Source organism: Phalacrocorax aristotelis, chromosome 1, assembly GCF_949628215.1.
Source record: "Phalacrocorax aristotelis chromosome 1, bGulAri2.1, whole genome shotgun sequence".
Lineage (NCBI taxonomy): Eukaryota > Metazoa > Chordata > Aves > Suliformes > Phalacrocoracidae > Phalacrocorax > Phalacrocorax aristotelis.
Window position 1 is genome coordinate 182,212,931 of NC_134276.1, and position 25,131 is coordinate 182,238,061.

General features: G+C 35.5%; 1 protein-coding gene across 4 annotated transcripts in view; it reads right to left on the bottom strand.

The window, feature by feature from the left end:
• Positions 1-25,131, bottom strand: part of USP15 (ubiquitin specific peptidase 15) — a 66,488-nt gene that overhangs the window by 24,403 nt on the left and 16,954 nt on the right. For 3 of the 4 annotated variants that reach the window (XR_012658565.1, XR_012658564.1, XM_075080935.1), the window contains exons 3-7: positions 20,526-20,656; positions 17,711-17,837; positions 12,568-12,713; positions 10,005-10,066; positions 3,612-3,695 (exon numbers count right to left, since the gene is read on the bottom strand). Coding sequence is in view for 2 of the 4 variants with exons in the window: in XM_075080935.1 (XP_074937036.1) it covers positions 3,612-3,695; positions 10,005-10,066; positions 12,568-12,713; positions 17,711-17,837; positions 20,526-20,656 (550 nt within the window). In the remaining 2 variants the exon portion in view is untranslated. Of the gene's footprint in view, positions 1-2,437; positions 2,818-3,611; positions 3,696-10,004; positions 10,067-12,567; positions 12,714-17,710; positions 17,838-20,525; positions 20,657-25,131 lie in introns of those variants that run through there. The other variant, XM_075080936.1, reaches the window with a different exon arrangement.

Genomic DNA, 25,131 nt, shown 5'->3' on the forward strand with positions numbered 1-25,131 from the left:
AGTTCTGGGAAGCGTGGATTTGGAACAGAAGTTTGGAAAAGCATCTCTAGCTTTGGAAAGGACACAATTTGACAGTGGAGTGCCATATACCAACAACAGGTGCTGCAAAAGGAATCTAAATTACAAGAATGAGCCCAGAAAATTAAAAGTTTGGAACACTGACTGAGCTCTGTAATATTTCAACCATTTTAATGCACTGCCAATGTGCTTTTGTGACCAGCCACTTTAACAAACCCATAATTGGATTCCATCAGTTTTTAGAGATGCCTGAAGCAGCAGAAGAGGCCTATGTCACTACACAAACACTACTGTCTTTGTTACTGTTCATGATCATTGTCTGGAGAGCAAAAGATAACATTATAATCTATTTAAATGAAGTTAAAAAAAAAAATCACTGTCCTCATAATATTTGCCTATGCGTCAGGTGCAACATGAAGAAACTGTTTCTTCAGGTGATTTAATTAACATTTATCCTTCCTGAAATAAGCACATTTAAATATACCAAGCATGTGAACAAAGCTGTCAGCTGTCCATCTTCTGACAAGTTGACACTACTGAATGATGAAGCAAGTCATTTTAGGAGCCTGAAACAATGGTTACAAATGAAGAACAAACAACTTTTCACTCAATTCCCCAAGCAAAATCCCTGTTCAACTGTTTTTAATCCCCTCCCCACATAATTTAAAAAATACCATATGTTACATGAAATGTATTGCTTTTTAACAGCAATAAACAGAAATTCCATTAAGACTTAAATGATGCGTGTCTCTCCCTGCTCTTCTGAATCCACTAACACATATTATGCTAATCCTCCTATGTTATTCTTTCAACAAGATCACCTGTAAAGGCAAAAGAACATCAATGATCAATTATTTGGAATCCTCCATTCCATCAAATGCAAACTCATATTTACAGAAATGACGGCTTTGGACCTGGTAACATTTGCACAAGCTATTTCTACTATCTAATGTATGACTAGCTCAACACACAAATATTTACCAATTTGAGGCTATTACTCAGAAAGCTTTCTATATTAGACAAGTATTACAGAAATATGTACCATATAGAGACATGATATTATGTTAAAACTCTGAAAAATATGTACTCTATAGTTGAGCTATAATAATTGCATAACCAGGCTTGCAATGACTAGCATTTATGACTATTACTACACACAACCTGTTGTTTGCTTTTTCTGCCTTACAAATCAGCTTTGTCAGCTAAAATAATCTTCAAAACGATTTTTTGTTTTGTTTTTTAAGAGTCACAGCATCTCATGTCCATTATGGAGGTGCCAATGGATGCCGGAAAGCTACAAATGTATAATTTCGCTATTGTACTGAAGGTAACATGGAATGTAAGAGACAATAAGGCAGAAACGTGAAAATAAATTCCAGGCAAAGCTGACATTAAGTAGTTAGGAAAGTAATGAGAAGAAGATAGCATTAATTAATGTAAAAAGAAGTGTTTTTGTCAACAAGATGATATTTGTGAGAAGACTAGAAATAGGAAGAAACTGATCTTAATCCAGAATGGCATAATACAAATAAATACAGAGATATATCTTTCCATTGAACTTTTGAAGCCAAAAATTCTTAATGCAACAGTAGGTACTTTAAAGTACATAGTATATTAACGGATATGACTTCTCTATCACTGAACTCATTTGTCTTGAATGGGTATTCTGACACAAGCACTCCTAAAAATACTCCCGTATTATATACTGTAATGAATTATAAATTTGTGATTTTAAAAAATATTTATTTTAAACTCGTCATAATTTGATTACTGCATTGTAAGGAAAATCATATATTTCTGCACTGAATATCTGCCTTATATAACATCCAGATATACAGTGTTTTGAGTTACAAGAGAAAAATGGCTGGTATTTCATAATGCTATAGAGAACATGTACCTACTATCTGATTTACAAATGTCTGAGTTATAGTTAAGGCACTTCAAAGGACCAATTCCTTATCAAATCTCAATTTTCTATCACTTCCTTTTAAACACATATTTCTGTTGAAAATCCTCAAATAACCAAAACACAATCCCACAATTTTACCTTAAAGTTCTAAAAGCTCCTATTTTGGCTCCAAAATAAACCAAGAAATAAAACCAAAATCAACTAAAGCAAGTGAAAAAGCCATCTTTAAAAGCTGCGAGATCTGGCAACAGGTTCCATAAGTGCTTCCTAAAAATAACTACAGCATCACTAGGGAAAAGCTAACATTAAAACAAAATAGAAAAAAGAAAATGTAAAAAGAAAGCAGCCTTGCTGGCTTGATTTAAAATGGTGGCTCCCTAGGAAAAAGTAACCAAAACTGTGATGCTTTGGTTTTGGCGTTACAACTGTCTTTTGCATAAGCAATGGGGGAAGGAGCAATTAGTTCTCAGCTGGAGGCTCAGCTCTGGTCAAGTAATTTTTCCACACAATCACAGACACAATATACTTTTTATTTACTACACATTCACACACAGAGTACAATAGACTGCAGTTAAATACATGGATTTCAACTGTTTAACAGTGAGAGTTGGGGCTACTCACAATTGGTAGAAGCACAAGTGACACTTCACCCCTTAGGGAAAAATCACTTCTGATAAATGCAGTATTTAACTGGAAGATATTGTATAAGATATTTAATATCTATGTCACCTTTTTAATATTTAACATCTTCATGTTTGATCACAAAATGCATGTTTGGAAAAATATTTTAAATTTGAATGAATTGTAAGAATAAGCCTCTTCAATTTCCCCCAGCTTGCATTAGAGGTGAGGGCTCTCTGGTTTCAAGCATTTGAAAGATGCTCCATTATCTGTTAAAGTGAAATAATTCCATGTTTTTCTATATTCACCACCTTTTTTACAGTTGTGCACAATAAGAAAAGATTACACACAAAGTTGGCCACTGGAATATGGAAACTCTTCTTTTAGAGTTTTATCACATTCTTTATTAAACTTTTGATTTGGAATATAAAGGAGAAAACCCCTAAAAGTGACACTCCTCTTTTACTAAGCCTCTGCTCATTGCAATATTGCAGCACACCTATCAGACTGATCTCTCTCAAATCTTCTAGCACTAAGACACAGACGTTAAGTTGCTGATAATTAATCAATGGCTATAATCACTATGACAACCATTATAGCTAAAACAATTCAGCTGTAGTGGTCTCAAATCAATGTGTGATATCACATATGCTGCTATAATACCTTAGCATCAATACATAAGGGAAAACCTGATAAATTTAAGTAGTTCATACTTTTTTTTTTTGTTGTCCATCTAAATTCAGGCAGGATAATAAAAACAATGTATTTTTCGCGTGATAAACTCTAAATGAAGTCTTTATATATTTTCTTATAATGCTTAACATTCTTTTTAGTGTCTATTCTACTGAGGATTGAGAGTTACCAAACATCTTTAACTGCATTTCATTTCCTGATGTCATACTTTACAATACCTACACTGTGAAATAGTGACCAGTAACAATTCACAATCCAAATACTGCAAAACAAATAAAAATCCTTAAGCTAGGAGTTATAAAACATTGAAACTTGTTTATGTCACACTGGGGTGATTACATTAAATAATGTTTTAAGGTATATTGCTTACTTTCTGTTGTTCATGTTGTTATAATTATTTGATAGAGATGGAGAGATCTTTTGTAAAGTTGAAAAATTGGATGCACCTGGGGACCTTTAAAAATATGAAAATGATAAATTAGATAAAAATGCTGAGATATTAAAAACTATGAAAGAATGCTAACAAATGAACAATGCATATAAACAAGCATGGAAAAGAAATATTTTTTTTAAAAGTGGGCAAAGCACTAAAAATACCCAGGACACACAGCCCTCAGAATCCATCTTTTAGAAGTTGAAATGCTTCACAGTACTTTAAACTTTCATATCATATTGAAGAAACAGAGCTATTAAAAACAAGCAGCAAGTAAACGAACAAAAATATCACAGGCCACTGTGCTAAGAAAATGGTTTCCAGTTTATAGTATGACTATAGGTATTTTGGTGTTCTAAAACTTTGAATGTAAAGTTTCTAACATGGAAACTTTAGGAATTTTTTATTTATAAATTGATGTTTAGATGAGATACAAAAATGATTAAGACACATACTTCAAGGTTAGCTTAATAACAGCATGAAACCACTTAATTAAAATTGTCTTATTAACGCTGTTAACAAAATTCCAGGATATTATGCACAAACTAAATAACCTTTAAAAACCTTTTTGCCAAAAGCAATAGCATTATCACTCATCCCCATTGTTTAAGACTATTTTTAATTATAATACTGATCTTTTTAATCAAAGACCCTCTGAACATAATAAACACAATATACAACTATCTTGCAGTGTTTTTTCTTTTTCTGATCAAATCTTATACATAACCATGGAAAAGGCTCTGAATACTCAAAGGAATTTAGGCACCTTCATATTTTTGTGGGCCCTTTGCAACTCCAGCTGGTTTGCAAAAAGCTCTAGCTGCCCTTGGAAAGCTTTGAAGTACATATCACAATATTAAGAGAAGAAATTCTGCATGCTCAGGATTTTTCTAAGCACCTTTCAAGAACTCAAGTCTGCAAGGAGATAAATATTTTTACACAGGGAATATTCCTGAGTATATTTTCACATTTCTTCTCAATTTTTTATTAATAAATCTTTTCCAAAAGAAAAGATATATCACCATGTGAAGAAAACGTTCGTTAATTTCTTCAGTGTTCTGACCAACATTCATAAAGCTGTCCTGTAGATTTCCCTTATCAGTCTAAATCCTCTTCTTTAAACATTATCTTCAAAGAATTAAAACAGACTATGTCCACAAGATATAAAACTGAAGTCAGTTTAACCCTACTCAAATTCAAGGCAAAAGTTAAATTATGCACATTCATCCATGTAATTATTTTAGAAGCAGCTCTTTGAAAAGTTCAATTTCAGTTCAGAATAACTCAGTTCAAAAAAATTTGAAGCTTTTATATACTTTGAACTAAATTCAAATGCAATAGGTTTAAATTTAAAAGCTGAATGTATTTTAGACAACTAATTGTTGTCTAAGAAATTAAAAGAAATCAGAATAAGCTACATAAATAAAGGTCTGGTTTCCACCAAAAACTAAAAACAAGTTAATTCGTTTCTTAGAGAAGATGACAATCAGTAGTTTTACTCTTTGATAGCATTTACTACCAAATACAAAGTGATAATACAAGTAAAGCAGTAGGAGATTCCTACTACTCTGGGATGTGCAGCCTTTCTGTTTGCTTACAGCTGCTTATATTGCTAAATCCTGTGTACAGAGAATAACAGAATTAATTCATGGCTCTTACAGCTTTTAATGCATCTCAATACTTGTGGGAAAACTTTGTCACAACATTGGCAGAAATCTCTCCCAATATTTAAAACAAAAAATAAGATCAGAACAAGGATAATAAAATTCTGAAAAGACAGTAAGTGCTAATGCTGAATGTATTGCCATGCTTCAGTTCTACCTTCAAAATTGTACAAAAGAATGACCAAAAGTATCTACTTGTAAAATAACTGCAATGACTTCGGAATCTCCTAAGACAAAAGGAGTAATCAAATGTACAACAAAAACTCAATTACGTTTTAAAGGTAAGGTTCTAAGACAAAGTATACATCCTTTTAGTAGTATGCTAACTTCAATATGTATTAATGTTACTGTGGTGTTAAAACATCACAGAAAGATGTCCAAAGAATACAGTTGCTTGCTTGACAAAAATAATCAATTTTAAACTCTGGTTGTAAAAAACCCAATAATCAGTAAATGGCCTTGTTTCTTACATGCAGAGGAGTAAACCAAATTCTCAACATCATTCCTGATATTCTTCCAGCTATGTAACAAATAACTTTGAAAGGTAACATGTTATGATCTAACAAACCTCACAAAATTATTTATTATAATTTAGCATTTTAACTGTCCAGCAAAAGACAGGTTAAAAACCCAAACTTTACTGTAGTCCTATGCCAAAACAGACGATAACTCACATTAGATAGTGACTTCCCTACACACTTTTTTAACCCTATGGTTAAACTCCCATAGTGATCCAAAGTGAAGACAAAAATGGACATCAGCAAAACCAACTGCAATCAGAACAACTCTCTTCCTCCAATAATCAGTGGGCATCTGCTATGCATTGCCTACATAAAGATTAAGAAAAAGCATACAAGGCTTCTTTGGACAATTGGAAGAAGGCTAACATTCACTGGCCCTAGTCCTTATGGGGGACTAGGCGACAGAGGAGCCAAGAAGGAGAGGTGGTCAGCTGGATCCAGTACATACAAACAAGGAGGAACTAGTTGCTGCAATTACCATAAGATGACGAAGTTCAGGATCCCAAGAGAGAGCAAGGTGGAAAGCAGTAACACAACCCTGGACTTTGGGAGAGCAGACTTTAGCCTTTTCAGGGATCTGCTTGGAAAAGCCCCATGGGATACAGCCCTGGAGAGAAGAGGGACCCAAGAGACCTGGTTGATTTTCAAGGACCATCTCTTCTAAGCTCAAGAATGGTCCATCCTGACAAGTAGAATATCAAGCAAAGGCAGCAGGAAGCCTGCAAGGAGCTCCTGACCCAACTCAGACATGAAGAGAAAGTGTCTGAGTGAAAGCAGGGGCAGAAAACCCAGGAGGAACATAGAGATACTGTGCAGTTAGGCAGGGTTGACGTCAGGAAAGCCAAAGCGTACTTGCTGTTAAGTCTGGCAAGTGATGTGAAGGGCAACAAGAAAGATTCTATAAGTACACAAACAGCAAAAGGAAGACTAAGGCAAACGCCACTGCTAAATGGAGAAGGGGTGCTGGTGACAAAGGACACAGAAAAAGCTGAGGTACTCAATGTCTTCTTTACCAGTAAGGCCAGTTTTCCGGAATCTGGAGCAAGGCTGACTTACCCTCAGGGGAGGACAATCAGGTTAGGGAACACCTAAACACACTAGAGATACATGAGACTGATGGGATGCACCAACTGCTGAGGGAGCTGGCTGATGTTACTATGATGGCACTCTGTTTATTTTTGAAAGGTCCTGGCTACTGGGAGAGGTTCGTGAAGATTGCAAGAAAGCAAATGGCACTATTACCTTCAAAAGGGTAAGAGAGAAGATCTAGGGAACTACAGGATAGTCTGCCTCACCTCGATCCCACAGAATGTGATGAAGCAACTAAATCTGGAAATCACTCCAAGACATGAAGGACAAGAATGTGACATGGACTAGTCAGCATGGATTTATGAAATGGAAATGTTGCTTAATTAGCCTGATAGCATTCTGTGATGAGATTATCAGCTTGGCAGATGGGGGGGCGAATAAATTAATGTTTTTTATCTGAACTTCAGTAAGCCTTCTGACACCGTCTCCTGTAACATGCTCAAAGACAAACAGGTGAAGCATGGGTTACGTAACTCAACAGTGAAATGGACCGAAAACCAGATGAATAGTTGGGCCAAGCTGATTCTGACCAGTGGCAAGAAGTCCAGTTGGAGGACAGTCACCAGTGCTATACCACAGCCAATAATAGGTCCTATACTCTCTAACATCTTTACTAATGATCAGAACATCAGGACAGAGCGCACCCTCAGCAAGATTAGACATGACACAAATCTGGGAGGAGGAGCCGATACACCAGATGGGTGTGCTGCCATTCAGCTAGACCTTGACAGGCTGGGAAAATGGGCAGACAGGAACCTCAAGAAGTTCAATCAAAGGAAATGCAAAGGCCTGCACCTGGGGAGGAATAACCCCGGGCACCAGTACACACTGGGGGAGGAAAGGGGCGGTGGGTGTGACCAGATGGAAAGCAGTTTGGCAGAGAAGCACCTGGGGTCCTGCTGGACAAAAAGCTGAACAGGAGCCAGCAATGTGTCCTTGCGGCCAAGGCAGCCAACGGCCTCTGGGCTGCATTGACAAGAGTACTGCTAGCAGCTCAAGGCAGGTGATTCTTCCCCTCCACTCAGCGCTGGCAAGACACCCCTGGCGTGCTGGGTTCACCTCTGGTCTCCTCAGTACGAGACACAGGGACATACTGGAGCAAGTCCAGCAAGAGGCCACAAAGGTGATCAAGGGATTGCAGCATCTGACCTACGTGCAGAGGCTGAGAGAGCTGGGACTGTTCAGCCTGGAGAAGAGAAGGCCCCAGAGTGATATTCTGAAATGATCCTGTCCTTTTCAAGCATTATAAATCTTTCATACTTTCCAATATTCTATATTTTGACCTTTCTAAACAGGGCATTTTATTAACTGGCCTCAGAATTATGTTTACAATTTGTACTCTTCTCAAACAAGTACTACAAAGTGGTAGTCTCAGCAGGATCCACTGTGAGACCAGTGTGTTACCAATGAGAGGACTGTAGGACGGTATCTGGAGTTATACTATTTGTAATGACAGACTAATACTCCTAAAGCATCTCACACAGAAGTCTCAAAAGCAAGTGTTTAATATTTCTACCCCTTTAAACACTTATTAGATTTTTCATAAAGTTTTAAACAGATGTAAAGGCCTGTCTCCATTACTGCTTGTTGATAAGTTTCTGTTTGGATCCACTGAATTTTGCAAGCCTTCAGCTCTAACAACGCATTTGAATACCAAATTTCAATCAATCTTTCTGATAGCTGCCAAACCTCAAAAACATAGCCGAGCTTCACAGTGAAGCTATTCATCCTCATTTGCTGGTTTACTTATAGCCTCCTTTGACACGAGTATTCTCAATTAACATTTTACTTGTCCCCAGATCAAGCATTTTTCAGGAGATATTCTTTAATTTATATACTGCTCCCGAATACCTTCCATAAAGTGGAATGGAAATTTGGCAGAAGAAAAGGAAGTACCGTCACCAAGAATAGCTTCCTACCAAAACTTCGGAAAGAATCCAGGACATTGAGTTATCTGAATTTTTTCAACCTTCAAAATCTACATATAAAATTTGACTCAGAATTTACATTTCTACTACATGCTTTTTGAGGTCGGATATTAAACCCCAAGTATTTTCCATCCCATTCTTTCGGCTGCTCTACTTTCTCAATTCTTTGTGTCATAACATCTTATTAAGCAAGAATGTACTGTTCATACTAAGCTTAACTTGAACTCAGGCTTCATTAAGCAACTTAGGAGCCAGGGCTCCTAATAAAAGTGCTTGAGCTACAACGCCGAAGAATCTCTGTCCTTCAAATGATAAGCAATGATACTATAAAAATGTTTTAAAACAGAGACTCTCAATTACACGCATGCAGAATAACCAAAGGAATAAAAGGAACTTAAAAGAACTTTTTATGAAACGTATGCTCAAGACCAGCCAACAAAGGGAAAACCACAGTTAACTATCTGTAAAGCTGACATTGTGTTAGTTTACTAGTAACTAGTTCCAACTGTTTTCAAAACCAACAGAACATGATTTAGATTCTGGAAACAATATTTTAAAAAGTTTATCCATCTAAATGAGAAAAACCATACTCAAGACTTTCTACTCACTTGCCATTATCAAGGTGCTGTTGATAATGGCAGCAGGAAGAACAGAAAAGAAAAAGGAATATCGTACTGTTAATTCATGACAGCCCAACAAAGAACAAAACATACTGGTAACATAGACTGCAACTTAAATAATGTATATGTGTAAATATTGCGCTCTGGAAATAAGAGGACAAGCTACCCGTGAAAACTTTTACATATAAGAAAAATATTGATAAAATACATGTATCTATGTTCACTGAACAGATATGCTATACTTTGAAACAGAAATCTAAATAAAATAAGCTGTTCTAGTTTTCTACCGTGGATGTTTTTTCTATTTTTAAGCAGGACTATGTATATCATTATTATGTCATATTCTACTTATAACAAATACACTATATGACATATTTTCAGCTAGAACACCTGAAGGCTGATTTTCAAAATAAAATGCCACTTTTAAAAATGTTTTTTTTTTAAAGCAAAGTCTCATGTGAAAATAGTTAAGCTATAGTGAATAATATGACATAAATTTACAACTTACTTAGGAGTTGAAGGACCTCTTGGCCATGTTCCATCCTCATTCTTCTGTTCTATCACCAGTACCTACCACAAAAAGTGTAATAAAAAAACTGAAATAAAAATATCAGTAGATTGCTTTCTATTCCAATCTTTTTAATGGATTTGCTGATCAAGTGATTGAGACGGAAAAGACTGGTGTTTAAGTTACTATTCCCTGAGGTTCAAGAATATTCCATTCAATTACAATGCACCTTCCTCTTGCCCTGTTCACCTTTTCCTCCCTGCATCTTAATTTGTGCAACTTTGGGCAATCCATTTAATATTTCTATGCCTCAACAATCCATGGATAAAATGGCAAGACCTTACCTCTCAGAGAGGTCAGAAGATGACCTGCAATGTCTGAACAGCATCTATGAATCTATAGAAATGACATGTCTACACAACAGCCCTGTTAAGGGACATTCCTGAAGGAATTTTGCCTCACACACAACAGAGACTGGTAGAAAACAAACAAACCAACCAACCAAACAAACCCCAAACCAAACCATTTTCTGCCTTGATAGACTTAAACTCATACCTGTCTGGTTACTCCTGTGGTTTTGCAGCAGTATTAATCTAATATTAATTTTCCAATGGGACATTTGGCTAATGAAATTTATTTCATTCAAGTTTTTATTGGTACAAAAGGGAGTGCAGAACACACAGTCCTAAACACAGGCATCAAGTGCCATTTGAAACGCCTTTGGGTATTTGAGGTATCTGCCCTATGCTGGCTGATATGACACAGGACCTACAAAAAGCTCATGCCTTTGTGGACTGACAGCTGGGATAGCTAGATCATTTGAAATAGCAACTGGACTCCAATATTTAAACTGAATCTAATTCTTAATTTCCAATGCAACTAATTCTGCATAACTGTACACTGATTTTTAAAGATGCTAAGTGCCATGCTATGCCTGTGTCCACACAGTGACATACATTTACATATGTACTTATGCTCAAAACCTTATACCTAAGTCATGCTGCCACTTGAAGATGTAATCACATTTCCAGTCTGAATACACTAAGACATGACACTGAAAACTAGCTTTCTACCAGCTTTCTATCTGGAAGAGAAGAATATTCTGCCTTTGGTCATGAATGCTCTAAGACAGATTGTGCCATATTTCCTTCCACTGGCTCTCAGAGACTACTAAATAAAAGGAAGATTTAGACTTAGAAGTTCAATGAAACCCCTAAAGGTTCACTTCAGAAACCAACTGATAAATTCAAAATGTTCATTTACTCAATCAGGTAGTTTAGAATTACACAGTAAAAAATAACTATTAGATTAGATAGACTGTAACAGTCAGAATAACTATTATTACATTAGAAGGCTCAGCAAGAAAAATAACAACCTCGTGTGTCAGCAAGTGCAGCTGACCAAACACACATGGTCTACCACAACATTTAGCATTTTCAGAAACCATGGTTAAACTCTGTTTTGAACAATATTTGTTTTGCTGAGAGTACAGATGTCACCTAGAGATCTTTCTATGGCTGTATTAGACCACGTTCGCTTCATAGTTAATGTTTCACTGGGATCGAGGCAATTTGCAAGTTACATCTTTGATGCAAATCTTTTGTGGGAGATGTGGGCTCCTCCAGCAGGACCTCTGCATTGTTAAAATTACCTGTGTGAGGGTTTAAGTACATGCAGCATGAAGCTAAAGGGCACAACAGTTCAAGCTTTTTGGTGCACTGATTACTTACCTTCCATGCCATAAAAGAAAACTAAAGCACAGCATAAATACTGCTGGTAAGTAGGTTAGAGTCAAGTATTTCAAGGCAAAAGGAAATACTTCAATATAATCTTGCCTACAATTACTGCCATCAAATTTCATCCATTCGTATTTGTAGCACAACAGCATGAACTACAGCTGTTGAAAAAACATCCAACTCTATTTGAAGACTAAAGAATCAATGTGGTAATCTGAAAAGTTATTCTTTGAAATTGTTAAATCAGTTAACATTTATATTTGTGTAGCTTTAAAACCCAATATTTATTCTTTATATTCATCTGGAAAAGTAAAAAAGTTATCTTGTAAGAAATCCTCCCATAAAGGGATTTTAAAGTGTTTATATAGTTTCATGCTAAAGCAGGTTTTCGAGCTCTTTTGTCTCTACAGTTCTTATCTGAAGTCTTTTCATTTTTTCTTAATTTCTTCCTGAAATCTGGCCAATGGAATTTGAGTTGAAGACATTATTCTTTTAAAGTACCTAAAAAGTTCTTCAAATTTGAGTTTCATCATAAGAACACATCCCAGATCCTAGGAATGATTTTTTTATTTCAGGCTTCACCAAATTTAAGTTATGTTCATTTACTTTTATTCACCAGGAGAGTTAACCTCAACTTTAATCCTGAAAATACACTCAAAGACTATTTAATTCTGATGAATTTGTTTATAAAATCCTCTATCCCTAACACCATCTATTAGGAGGTGATTTTAGTTTGAAAAAGAAGGAAAATTCATTAGGTACAGCTACATGATCATGGGGGGGAAAAAGTAAGACTAAATAAATAAATAAATAATATTACACTGTACCTGTCCCTGGTATAAACCAGCATCCTGTATGGTACTGTCTGGTTTATTCAAAGGTTCAAAAGTGTTACTCATGTATTTGTTCCACAATCTGGTCTCTTTTTCACCTGGAATATTGAAGATTTTTCTTATCTCTTTTTCAATTGTATCTGTTTTGAAAGGGAGAGAACACAGGTTTAGTATTTCATTACATGAACAGTATAAGGCTGACTAAATCATCAGAATCATCTACTCTTTTCTTATATTCAAAATATGAACGAAACTGGAGAAACGGCATGCAACTACATCCTCTTATAGGACAAGCAGGAAGTTGCTAGTTTGCTTGCCTTTAAAATGGAAACAGTCAGAGGACTATTTTATTCCCTCCTGAATCTCTTAGCAAAGCAGACTAAATAAAGACAAGTTGATAAATAACAGATGACTGGAGATCCCTAGATACCCATCTACTAATTTCTCAGAGTGTTGTAACACAGGAGTGTGTGTGGATAGGGAATGATTAGAAGCAAGGCCGTCAGCAAAACCAGGTACAGGGAGTGCAAGTCATTCTGTTCCTCCCCCTAAATCAAACCCTTTTTGGTTTTCACTGCTCTACTACCCATATCGCAGTGCAATTAGTAATAAGCACAATATATATGCATAAAGTTTAATTTCTGTGAGCATATAAACTAAAGACTACTCTGTAAAACTGAAGCGCATAAATTTATTTTAAAAGGACGATGAAAGATTTTATGTCCCTGAAAGATTTAACATAAAAAGGTCTACCAGCTCCTATTCTACCTGACAGAAATACAACTAGTGTTACATTAATTTTAAGGTAGTATAACTATTGGCCACAAATGGAATTTAAGAAGTTCATAATTAACTCCATTCTTCTTTTACAGAAGTAAAGTTTATTAAAGAGTTCTTCAATTTGAACATATGCAATGCTACATCACAGCAACCTCACTTAGATTTTTTTTTTTTAATTAGTACACTCAAAGCCCCACAGCAACCAAGTCTCAAAACAACTAACACAGAAAACAAAACAGGAGTCAAGAAATGTACAGTTTATTCCTGATGATGACTTAAAACACAATTATAAAAATGGGCACTTTAAGCTCTTTGAGAGACATTCACTTGAAGTCTCAGGATAAAACACCAGTGTGTCAGCTCCTCTAGCATTCCCCTTGCTCCCTTTTACTTAAGATAATTATTTTCTCTTCTACTGTGTTAAATATGAAAAGTCAAAGTGAGACCCGAAGCTTAAAAGTACCTTGTAAAAATTCAGCCATTGTCTCACGAAATGCATGACAACTGGGCAATATAATGCTTGTAGATATTGTAGGCAAGTGAGTACAATTTCCTTCTCTACTAGTTAACACTCATTTTAATATGAAAGCAAGTGTTAGACTGGATCATCTGTTTCTGTAATAGAAATGATATGTAGGCAAGGTGGGTGCTATAAACAAGGCAACAGGCTGTTACTTGATTTGTTGACTTTTGAAAGAAATCATGTACCGTCTGAATCAATTCTCAATCAATTATTTCAAATAACTGTACTTGAATGCAAGAATGAATCTAGTCAGCAACAATCTTCCAGAAAAAAAAAATCCCCAGATTTATCAATGACTTTCACTAAAAGCATTTACAAAAGATAATTTTTTCATTATCTTATCAGTACCATGACAATTAATTATTTGAGCATTGCAGCTCATATTCTTCACAAGTATTAAGTTAACATTTATTCCGATGATTTTTAACATATTCCAGCTTCACTAACAGAACTATTATGAGACAGAAAGCACAAATCCTATCAGATGAGTACACATTCTGTCCAAGACTCTGGGAAGATCACGTTCCACCTGACTAATTTTGAGACTGTGAAACTAAGGTTCTTTTAAACACTTCTGTGAACTTAACCCATGCACACTTTATAATTCTTCCCCCTGCCCCTCAGCAAATATCACTGAAGCACTGGGTTATGTGAAGTGAAAGTACCTGTTCCAATATAAATGAAAACATTACATTCAAATAGGTATGGTCTGAGGCATATTGTGTACGGGGTTCTCCTCTAGTAGTGTTACACATATCCCATGTATGAGATGATTAGCACTAGGACGATGTCTAGAAGAGACAGGAAGAACTGCCCTTTAAACTGCACTTCATCAGCTATATAGCCACAATTTGAGAGTTATATCCCATATCGTTAAAAATCAGGTTGCTCCTCCAAAAAAATAGCTGCATGATTTAAGTACTATTTTGTAAGACTATGGGGAATAGTCTTGATAAGATGCTGGAGAAGTTCAGTGGATCCCAATACAAGTACACCCTGGACCCTAAAGACTAGTGCTACTACAAACACTGGCGAAAGGAAACTGTAGTAAAATGTTAACCTGTACTATGAAACAGTAATCCCAGCTTCCTAAATAAATTGTCCTCAAGGGTGGCAAGTTTTACGTTCCTGTATTCTGCAGCAAATTAAAGGGGAAGACGAATCAAAGCCATTTGCCAAGATAATTTACCAGTGGAAGTCCAAAAGTCCATTATATGCAGAGCCACAGGTGTAATCTACAAAGTTTATCAGCTCAGTTTTGGAACTGTTTTATGGCATTGCAGACACAATCTGACTCTTATTTGAGCGTAGCAGAGGCTACAGACAGTCCTTCTGTCATTTTGTGGTTTGTAAAACTCTTTAATAAAGGTATAAACGGCCTACACATTAGCTGATAACTTACTTTTATCATACTTCCACATGATTAAGACTCCTGAATGGATCGTTAACTCATATTCACCCAGAAACCCTGATGCTCTCTAGGATCAGCAACAATAACTAGACTGAAATTCTGCCTATACTACATCTATTGTCTAGCTCGTTTTCTTTTTAGAATTAAAAAGCCACCCCCACCCCCTAAAAGACAGTTAGTCATCAATCAGTCTCATATTAACTTCTGCCTCCAAGGTGAGAGTCCTCAACTGCAGATTCCCAAAAAGGTCCAAAGCACACATTAGATGTGTCCAGTACCACCCCAAGAAACTGACTATCATTATTAGGTCTGCCCTTTGTAATTATTTTTTTCCTACCTTTCACTAACTTATCAACATACAGCTTAGATTAGTTTCTATCTGAATGGAAAAGCAAAGGTATTCCAGGCATAATGCATATTTGAAGACTGGTAGGTGATATTGTGCTTAGAGTATTTTAGGTGCTCCAAAACTTTCTCTGTTTATGTGAATTAAGGAAGATCTTGTACTGATCTTTTGAGGGCAGTAAATAATATAATCAATGATGGTGGGTAGAAAAATTAAAACTTCTTGAAAAGAGCATAGTACCTTATGTTCACTCACGTCAGCAGGGCTGATACTGACTCTTTTGTACTACAAGTCTTCCATAACCATAATGAACTGGTATATACAAAGAAGGGTGAAAAATAATCAATATTCTTCTTGCATGGTTTTTATTGATATAATAAGCATCTCTGTTATATATTTGATGAATTCCAGAACTACCTTAAATATACTCAAGGTAAGGATGGAGGGAGGGGGGGAAATATCACCATTTTATCCATGGTTGATAAGAGAAAAACCTCAGGGATCTGTTATTTTTTCACTCTTAAAAGTGGTTTTAATTTTTCTAGCTCTTCTTCCATGATGCAAACTCTTCTGAATGTCCTGGCTAGGATGGCCTTGCTTGGTGCTCTCCATAAGAAGCTTCAGAAAGGGCATGTTTTTAAGGCTTCCAAGAGCATGTCAGCCACATCTCAGGAAAGCAAATAAGGCCAGTATCTGGAGAGGGCTGCCAGTGAGCCTGACTGTTTCTCATTACCCTTTGTGACAATTTTCCCATAACTGGAATACTCTCTCTGCTAAGAAAAAATTAATACACCTCTAAATAACAGTCATTCCAAAATGCCCTGCTTCTGATTAGAGAAAGAAAATATCAGAAATTCATCGATTACCTATAATTCAAATGATACAATTAAATTCAGTATAGTTGCAAAATAGCTTGTATTTGGTCCTCAAGGAAGGATAATGTTAAATTATTTTTTCTAGGTTTCTGGGTTTGCTTAGAGAATAATGAAGTAAATCCTCCCAAGTTAAACCAGATCTCATAAATGCCAATTAACGTACAAACACTGAAGCCTTGTTTCAATGACAAATTTTCATAATTTAAGTTTTTATTCTAATACAAGCAGATGATTACTTGTTTAACTGAAAGATTAAAATTTAATGAGGTAAAATGATTCTGTTTTTAAAGCATGCAATCGGCAAAGAATTAAAGGATAGCAAGTGTAAGTCACTACCCATAATGTAGAGAGAAGTAAAACCTGAAAAAAATATACTGTTGTTGAAGAATGTAAACAAAGAGTAATGACTGGGCATAAAATGCCAAGGGCATAAAGCAAAATTCTAACTGCACAAATACAGCTGATTGAAAGACTCTTATCTCAGATATGCACGAACAAATACACCAAAAATTGAGTTTATATGATCAGGATATGATCTGATTGTTATTGCATATGTTCTGATTGTTATTTTCAGAGACAAATATGTTATCAAAATATGGTTTCAAACAATAACACGATGCTCAAAGAGCAGGGGAAATAACTACAAAGAAAGGTAAGTTAAAGGCTTAATACAAGACTCTGCTACTGTAAAAGATTGAACCTGGCCTGACATTTCACAACCCAAAGAATACTGCCTTTGTATGTCACCTTTAGGCATTAATTTATAAATTCAACTCATTCTTGTGTTTTGTAATAATACACTTCTCTTTATCTATATGACTAAGAAGTGTTGGCTAACGAAAGATGTGAACAGAAACACAAAAAAATATATATCTCTTACACACCAAAAGCCATGAAAAAGCACAATGGAATCCAATAAAGATAATGAAAGACATCACACTGCTCACTTCCTGAAAAGCAAACCTCTAGAGTTAACACAGATGCCTAAATAATAAAACACATATTTTAAAAATTGTATTAAAAATCCTAAATATTCCAAATAACTTAACTTTTAATTTTGACCCAAACAAGACTACTCCCATAATTTTTAATGGTTACAATACCCATCTATCATTTTACCTAGAGACTTACTTACTCAGAACTTGCTATCAAGTACTGTTTAAACAAGCAATAATCATATTTTTAAAAATAGTTGTGCATACCTATTGTATCAGCTTTACTAAATCTTCGTGTGACAACATTGTTCATATTTCCATTTTCACAAAGCTTTAATTCTGTTAGATATACTTCTACTTTGCAGTGCTTTACAAACATACCCTGTTCAACGACCTGGAAAAAACAGATTGGGATCAGGTATCAGTCCAAATATGTTTTCATATACGCACTTCAAAATATTTATGTAAACTCTTCAAGAAACTAAAGTTCAGGGAATGTAAGACACTTAATAAATGTAAAAAAATTAGGAGTAAAAATTTCCTATAACTTTTTAGAAATACAGTAAACTAAAAAGTAATTTTCCATGATGATGTCTTACCTGTGTATAACACCACCACCATGACTTTCAAAGTGTTAAATACAGTGGAAATCATAAATATGCAAACTTAACTAAACAATAATCGATCAAAAAATAAAAAACACCAAAAGTTATTTTTATTTCAAAATATATGGTATGCTACTTCCTCAAAACATGAAGAACTAGTTTTCACAGTTAAAGAACACTTATCAAAAACAGAATACACACTAACAAAATGTGGATATCACATTTTTAAACAAAACCTACAAATCTTCCACTTATACTCTGACAATGAATACATTCATTTGAAACTTCACCTACTCATTACAGTTGTTTATTATATGCTCATTTTTGTAACACCAATTACAAAATAGTTAAATATACAGAATTTTGTTTTATAAAACAAGTAAAATGTAGAAAAGAATATTCAGGGTCACCTCTTAAATGTTTTTCCCTTTGATCTTCCAAAGTGTAACTGCAGTACTTAGTCATGTAGACTGTTCCAAAAATAACCATTGGCCTGATATGTGATACATCTGACAAATATGGTTTAAAAAAAAAAAGCCACCAGCTAATTGCTGGGAGAGATCTGCTATCTGCTGTACAAATATAGCTTGTATGCATGTGCCACAGGAGGGGAAAAAAATAATTTAAAAAAATCAGTGAATGATTTCATTGCTCTTCAGTAGTTTGCCTTAGCTTTAATGACTGCCAGCCATGACATTTAAATAAAAATGCATCTTAATCTAAGCAGCTTAGTAGGGTTTTCAGCTACTAGAATAACAACAAAATAGGTGCAGTAAACAACTTCGCAGTATGGCTAAGACATTTCTGAGAAAAAAACCTGACACTGTAATGGTAATGTTATTACATCCTATTACAAAAAATCATAATGTTATTTGGTATAGATCAAGTACAACATTGTATCAATTTAAAATTTGGGCCCACATTTCAAAAAAGTTGATGTAACAAAGGGGATGAAAGAAAAGCACCACTCCACCTCTACAAAAAACCAAAGCAGACAGGAGAAATAATCATGAACAAGACAAAAGCATCAGAAATAACAATTCTGAACTGGAATATGCATGTCAGAGGATAACTACGATTCATATTAGCAGAAAATAATGAAGCTATACCAGTTTACATGGCCGCTCATTAACTCCATTCATTTTTCCCATTAGTTCCTTCCAAGCAGAAGGCAAGTTAGTCTAATTGCCCTCCTCTTTCCTTCCATTTTCCCCTCAAAGTGAAAAAATTACAGAACTTTTACTTTGCCATGATGATGGAAGAGCATTCAGTTTGCTGAAATCCATCTTCAGGAAAAACAGTTAACAAGTTGATCACATATATATCTTTAAAGAAGGAGAGCCATTTTAATGGCTTTCAGCTTTTATAGAACTAAAGAAAGAAATTCCAGGCATGTCTCTTTAAAAAAAATCTCTCTTTTACTGTATTAAAGAGAATGTTAAAAAACCCTCAGCAAACTATTTCTATTGCTGACCAAATTAATCTTGAAGATGCAAGATTTATTCTATAGCTACATCTGGCACGTTTGAAAGGAATGCACTTCAAGTAGGCAGCCAGCATGCACGTAGTTGGACCATACTCATGTCATAGGAGGAAAATGTTATATTACACCAGAAGTTGTATCAAACTAAATTCTAATCACAATATTCTTTCAGCAGGTTTTCAGGAATTAAAATGAAGATCCCTGTAACTGAAAGAATATGCCCTAATGGTCAATTTAGAAATGGCAACCACACCAAAAAGTGTTTTAAAACTTAAGTAATTCAGTCCAGTGAGGATGCAACTGTAATCACTAACCCGAACTTCTTCAGAAATACAAACAAAAAAACTTGTATGATCAATAAACTGGTAAAATGTCATATCACCTTAATAATAAGGACGGTATGGGTTGGACCAAACAAAAAAATTAACGTCTTCAATGTTAATTTAAGTATCACATACTGACAAGAGGGCCACAGTATCCACCATACCATGGCCTACTACTTGTGTTGGGGTAAGCTTCTCGCTTAAAGGAAAAAAACTCCCTTAGCAAGCTTCTGAACACAGAAGACTGCTTATCAGAAAAGAAACTACCAGTTACTCTGCCAGTGTTAACAGTATTAGACCTAGGCTTTTCATTAATATGGTCAATGCGGTTTTAAGGTTTTACACTTAATTACAAAATCATTTGCATTAATATACTTAACAAGCTTCTAAAGCAAGTTCTTCTTGAAATATTAGAGAGCTTACTTCCAGAAAACAAAATTATATCCTTTGCATCCTTGTTTCTCAATATTAAAAACAAACCTCTAAAAGGTGAATAAAAATTAGATATCTATAAGCAACTAAAGCAGGAGCTGTCTACATAATTATCATAGGCCAGGACTTACAATCTTCTAATAAATTCTACAAACTTCTAATAAATTCCTGTGCAGCTCCTGCATATTTGCAGGACTATATCTGAATCCTATTCATCCCAGTAGGTAGTTTAAGAGTACCTTGCGTGCTATTGGCTCTTGACCTTCCATCAGTGTGTACCAGCTAACTAGCCTATTCCAGCCTTCAGTTGGCAAGAGGATGTAGTCCAGCTCATCAATGAGATGTTCCTTGAGAGACTGAGAATCACCATCTATAAGAGAAAGATATTTTTACTTGAATACTGTAATTTTGTTTCTTAGGATTTTAATGTAACATTTTTCACATATATATAGCAAACCAAATATTTTCTGAGTCACAGTTATGTTATCAATAATATGGTGTGCAAAGCAAAACTCTTCTGAAACTATTTAGGCAAGCTATCCAGTTCATGCATAGCACACCTATTACAGGTAGTATTCCTACACTCAGGAACCCAAGTGACAACTCCATATCCTCAAGCAATCCTAAGCGCCTAACTTGTTATCACACACCATCATAGCCTTCAGAGAAACCAATCCATTTCTCCACCCACTTCGCACATATTCCCAAATCACCATGGATACTTCCTTTTCATGCTACAGTTGCATCCTTCAGTGAAAATGCTGGAATGAGTAGTTACAGTAGATCCAAGACAAAGTTCGAAGTCATTCACTCCATGTCAGACTGGGAAAATAACACGGTACAGCCCTCCTACTTAAAGGATCCCACGTGCTCTGGAAACACAGTCCCTACAAAATTCTTCACAGGCACGACGAGATGCAGCACTTGAAAGAAGTAGAGCTTGGCAACCTCTTTACGTAAGCGGCATGCTTTTAGCTTTGGTTCAATCCTCATTAGAGTAGCAAGACAGCAGCTATCCTACATGTATAAGATGTGATTCTAGGTCTGAGCCACTGTGAGCCTCAGACAGTTAGGGCAGCTGTCTTTCCATTTGGAAGTACCAAACTACAGGCCAGCAAACATCGCCCTGTACAGAGGGAGATCAAACAGGGAGACCCACACATTCAGCTCCAAATAATGAATCAGGATGACAATCTTAATGAAGTATGAAAATAAACAGACTACGTATAAAGAATAGACGGTAATAAATCTACAGTCTATTTATTTTCATTGTCCTATGTGAATGAACTGTGGAATTACACTGCGCAATTAAAACTGAGCATAAAAGTAACCTTAAATAACCCCAAACTGCTTCAAGTATTGGATTCCTCTTGAATTTTTTTTTAGGTAATACTTCTAAGCAAAATGAACACTGTTACCTTCATTTTTCTGCAAGGACAAAAACAAGTGCACACTATGTGCATACGAAAAGCACTACGGTCCTCTCATTTGATCATACTTCTGTACTTCCTTGTTTCGCTTTTGTACAGATGGAGCAAACACAGCATAATGTGACTTCAATTAGAAAAAATACCCTGAGCATTAAAAACAGCACACATTATCATTAAAGGTCCTTTAATAATAACAACAACTATTCTTTCCCGCTCCCAAGAATTTAATAAAACATGTTTCAAAAATGACCTTTGCTGCAGGAGGGCAACACTACTGAGGACATTTAAGAGGTGTGTTCACTTCCTGGCAGGAAGAGTAAACAAGATAGTGTAGGCAAAGAAGGATGCACAGCCTTCTTCTGCTCTTATTATCTTACCAATGGTGCTCACTCCCTCTTTCCTTCTCCAGCTAAGCACCTTGACGTGTGAGCAAAACATGGGAGATGCATATTGTTCTCAGTTCATCTAGTTTAAGAGTGCAACATTCGTTACTACCATTAGCTGCTCAGAGATGGCACAAAGATAGTGTTTCCATAATGTGCAATCTGTGCAATTTAGAGGTGACTTCATGTAGTCAGGAAGGTACAATATGGTTTGCATGCACTTTCTCTGATAAAAATCATAAATGACTTAGTAGGAAGAGCTAAACAAAAAACCCCTAACAACAAAACCCCCAAAATACAGCCAGATAAGTATTAAAATTATGAAGTTATTTTAGAAAGAGGGGATAACCAATTCAGAAATAGCCAAGGTATTTGTTGCAATTTCAGCAAGAAAAAGCACATAAGCAACACAGAAGGCAACAAAGGAAAGTAGAAGAAAACGGACTCAGACTTTGGATTCCACTTTGGAAGCCATAGTACATACATTTCTCGAGCAAAAAGTAAAATGGAATTTCTCACTAACATCTCAGTGAACATACAGGTAAATAAGAATTCAGTTCTTTATGGAGATAAATACAATTAATGTGACCTAATAAATGAGACCTCAATCGATGCACCTATTTAAAAGATACTTTCCTTTTTTCCCGAGGCTAATTCATCCTAGCTGTAGAAGTAACAATTTTCAGGAGTCAAATTTTTGTTCAAAACTGTCTTGACTGATTGGGGTGGGGTGGGGGGGAAATCTACATTCAAGAGCTACATACATGAAACATTTGCTCAAACAATTCATGACTTGCACTATGAATTCTTACTTGGCCCACTCAACACTATGCTTATGTAGTTCCATTGTAACTGGGAGCAAAGTGTGAGGAGGAATTCACAAGCACATATCAGGTCTGTGTATCTCTTTAAAAGGTTCATACTGTATTTCTGCACTGATCTGATATTGCTACAGGAGTTTATAGTGAGCAGATATAATTTGGATTCCATTCTGTCTTTCTAAACACCCCAACATTTCTTCTAGTACATTTTTTTCAGAACCTTATTCCATCAAAAAATTCCCGACTCTGACGACTCTGTCCTTCATATGCAATGCTGTTTTCTATGATGAACAATCAGCTATTCTAAGTGGCTACTTCCTTGTGCTTGCTTTGCTAATCTGAAGTTGACTATATATCTCTTCTTTTGAAGATGGCATGTGTGTGTTGCATTACATTCAACAACATTTTTTGCATATGTTGTCATTAACTGAAATCTCTACCTGTTAGTTTTCACTGTTCTCACTTCATCCAAATGTTTGGAAATAAGGTAGCAGCATTTAACTAATATACACACAACATACTGCTTCAGTTTCCTGGAATCAGTATTTCTTGAATTTGAATACAGTTTTCCTTATCACTGCATTATACTGCAGAATACCTGAGAAAGCATGCCTATTTTAGATTATTTTATTCTTTAAATCAGATGCAAATTTTCAGACTAATCACTTAAGGAGAGCAGTACGAGAGCAACTAGTGCATATTACATGCCAGAGACAGGATTAAATAAAAACAGGCATTTTCAGGTTCAATTTATGCTATACAGGAAACCTAGTACAGAGGATTGCTGCTTTGAGAAGGTGAAGGAGACAGCTACTATTTGCTGAGCACTAATGCCCTTAATTTTAAAACTGCCTTCACACAGGAACAGTAGATGTCGGAGAGTAATTGGATGCATGATACCGCTGCCAATGCAGAGCCATAGTTTTAGAACCACGAATGTGCAAAAAGTGAGGTTCATAAACCCCAATGCTGTGTTTGTTTTGAAAGGGGTATTGGCAGAGTCAAAACAATAGAATACAGGTTTTTCAGGAGCTTTTAGCAAAACAGCTAACACGACTTTAGATTTGGACAGCTAACCCTAATACAGGCTTCATATCCGCAGTAACTTTATACATAATCTGAACATGTATGTAGATTAAGTTATAAATAATACATATCAACTAACACAATGCTTTGCACATCTGGAAATCACCTTTTTTTTTTTTTAAGTGGGTAGACACAGAAGAGAGAATAAGCTGATGCTGCCTCACTGAGGATAAAAAGGTCTTGCTACATCTGATTTCAACTGAAAAGAATCACCTGAACATGCCTGCCTCACTACAAGAATGTACAGAAGATCTAGATCCTCATGTTCCAGAGAAAAAAAATCACATCACTCACCTGGAGCAACAAGACCTTTAAGTTTATGGATAAAAGAGAACATATAGATGCATATGACAATACAGCACTTTCTTCAAAGGCACTGATGCTAGTCACTGTGAGACATGCACACTCACTCACACTGATAACTAGTGCAACATGGTTTGAGAAGTGCTATGAGAGAGTCAATCATCTTTAACGCTAACCTTGTAAAATAATGAGATATTAATTACAGTTGAGAAGTTTTGAATGAAGAAAGTCAGAGTTCATCATAAACCCCATGAAGTTGTACAAATTTGTACTACTATGTGCAAACAACTTATGCAGTACTACTAAATTACTTATAACTGCATAATTGGTTTCCTTCTATCTGCTAGATTTTGCATCCACTAGATTTTGCAGATTAAATATTAATGGCTCTAATGGTATTTCAATACTGAGCTAAATACAGAATTTGACCTAAACACTGAAATATCTGGAAAGTACCTAGACCTGTGTTCACAAATCTGACTACAGTTCAGCAAAAGTCAGTCAGAGCTGAGTAATTATAACAGTGACAGAATTTAATCATACTTAGAAAACCATAAAAAAAATTAGGAAGTTATCCTCTATCATTTTGCACCACTTTATATTATCACTGAACTGCATAATACCTCTTTTCTTCAATTGTTCCAGAATCAAAGTAAGGGCTTGGGGCTCATTTACAAAAAGAAATTTTAGAGTTCAACTTAAAAATGTCATTTTAACTCAACCAATTTAGTGAAGTTGAAAAAAATCTTTGTGAACTCAGGCTAGCAATTTGCCAACTTCACTAAATTTCAGCTCCCAAGGTATCCCAAAGCATCATTATAA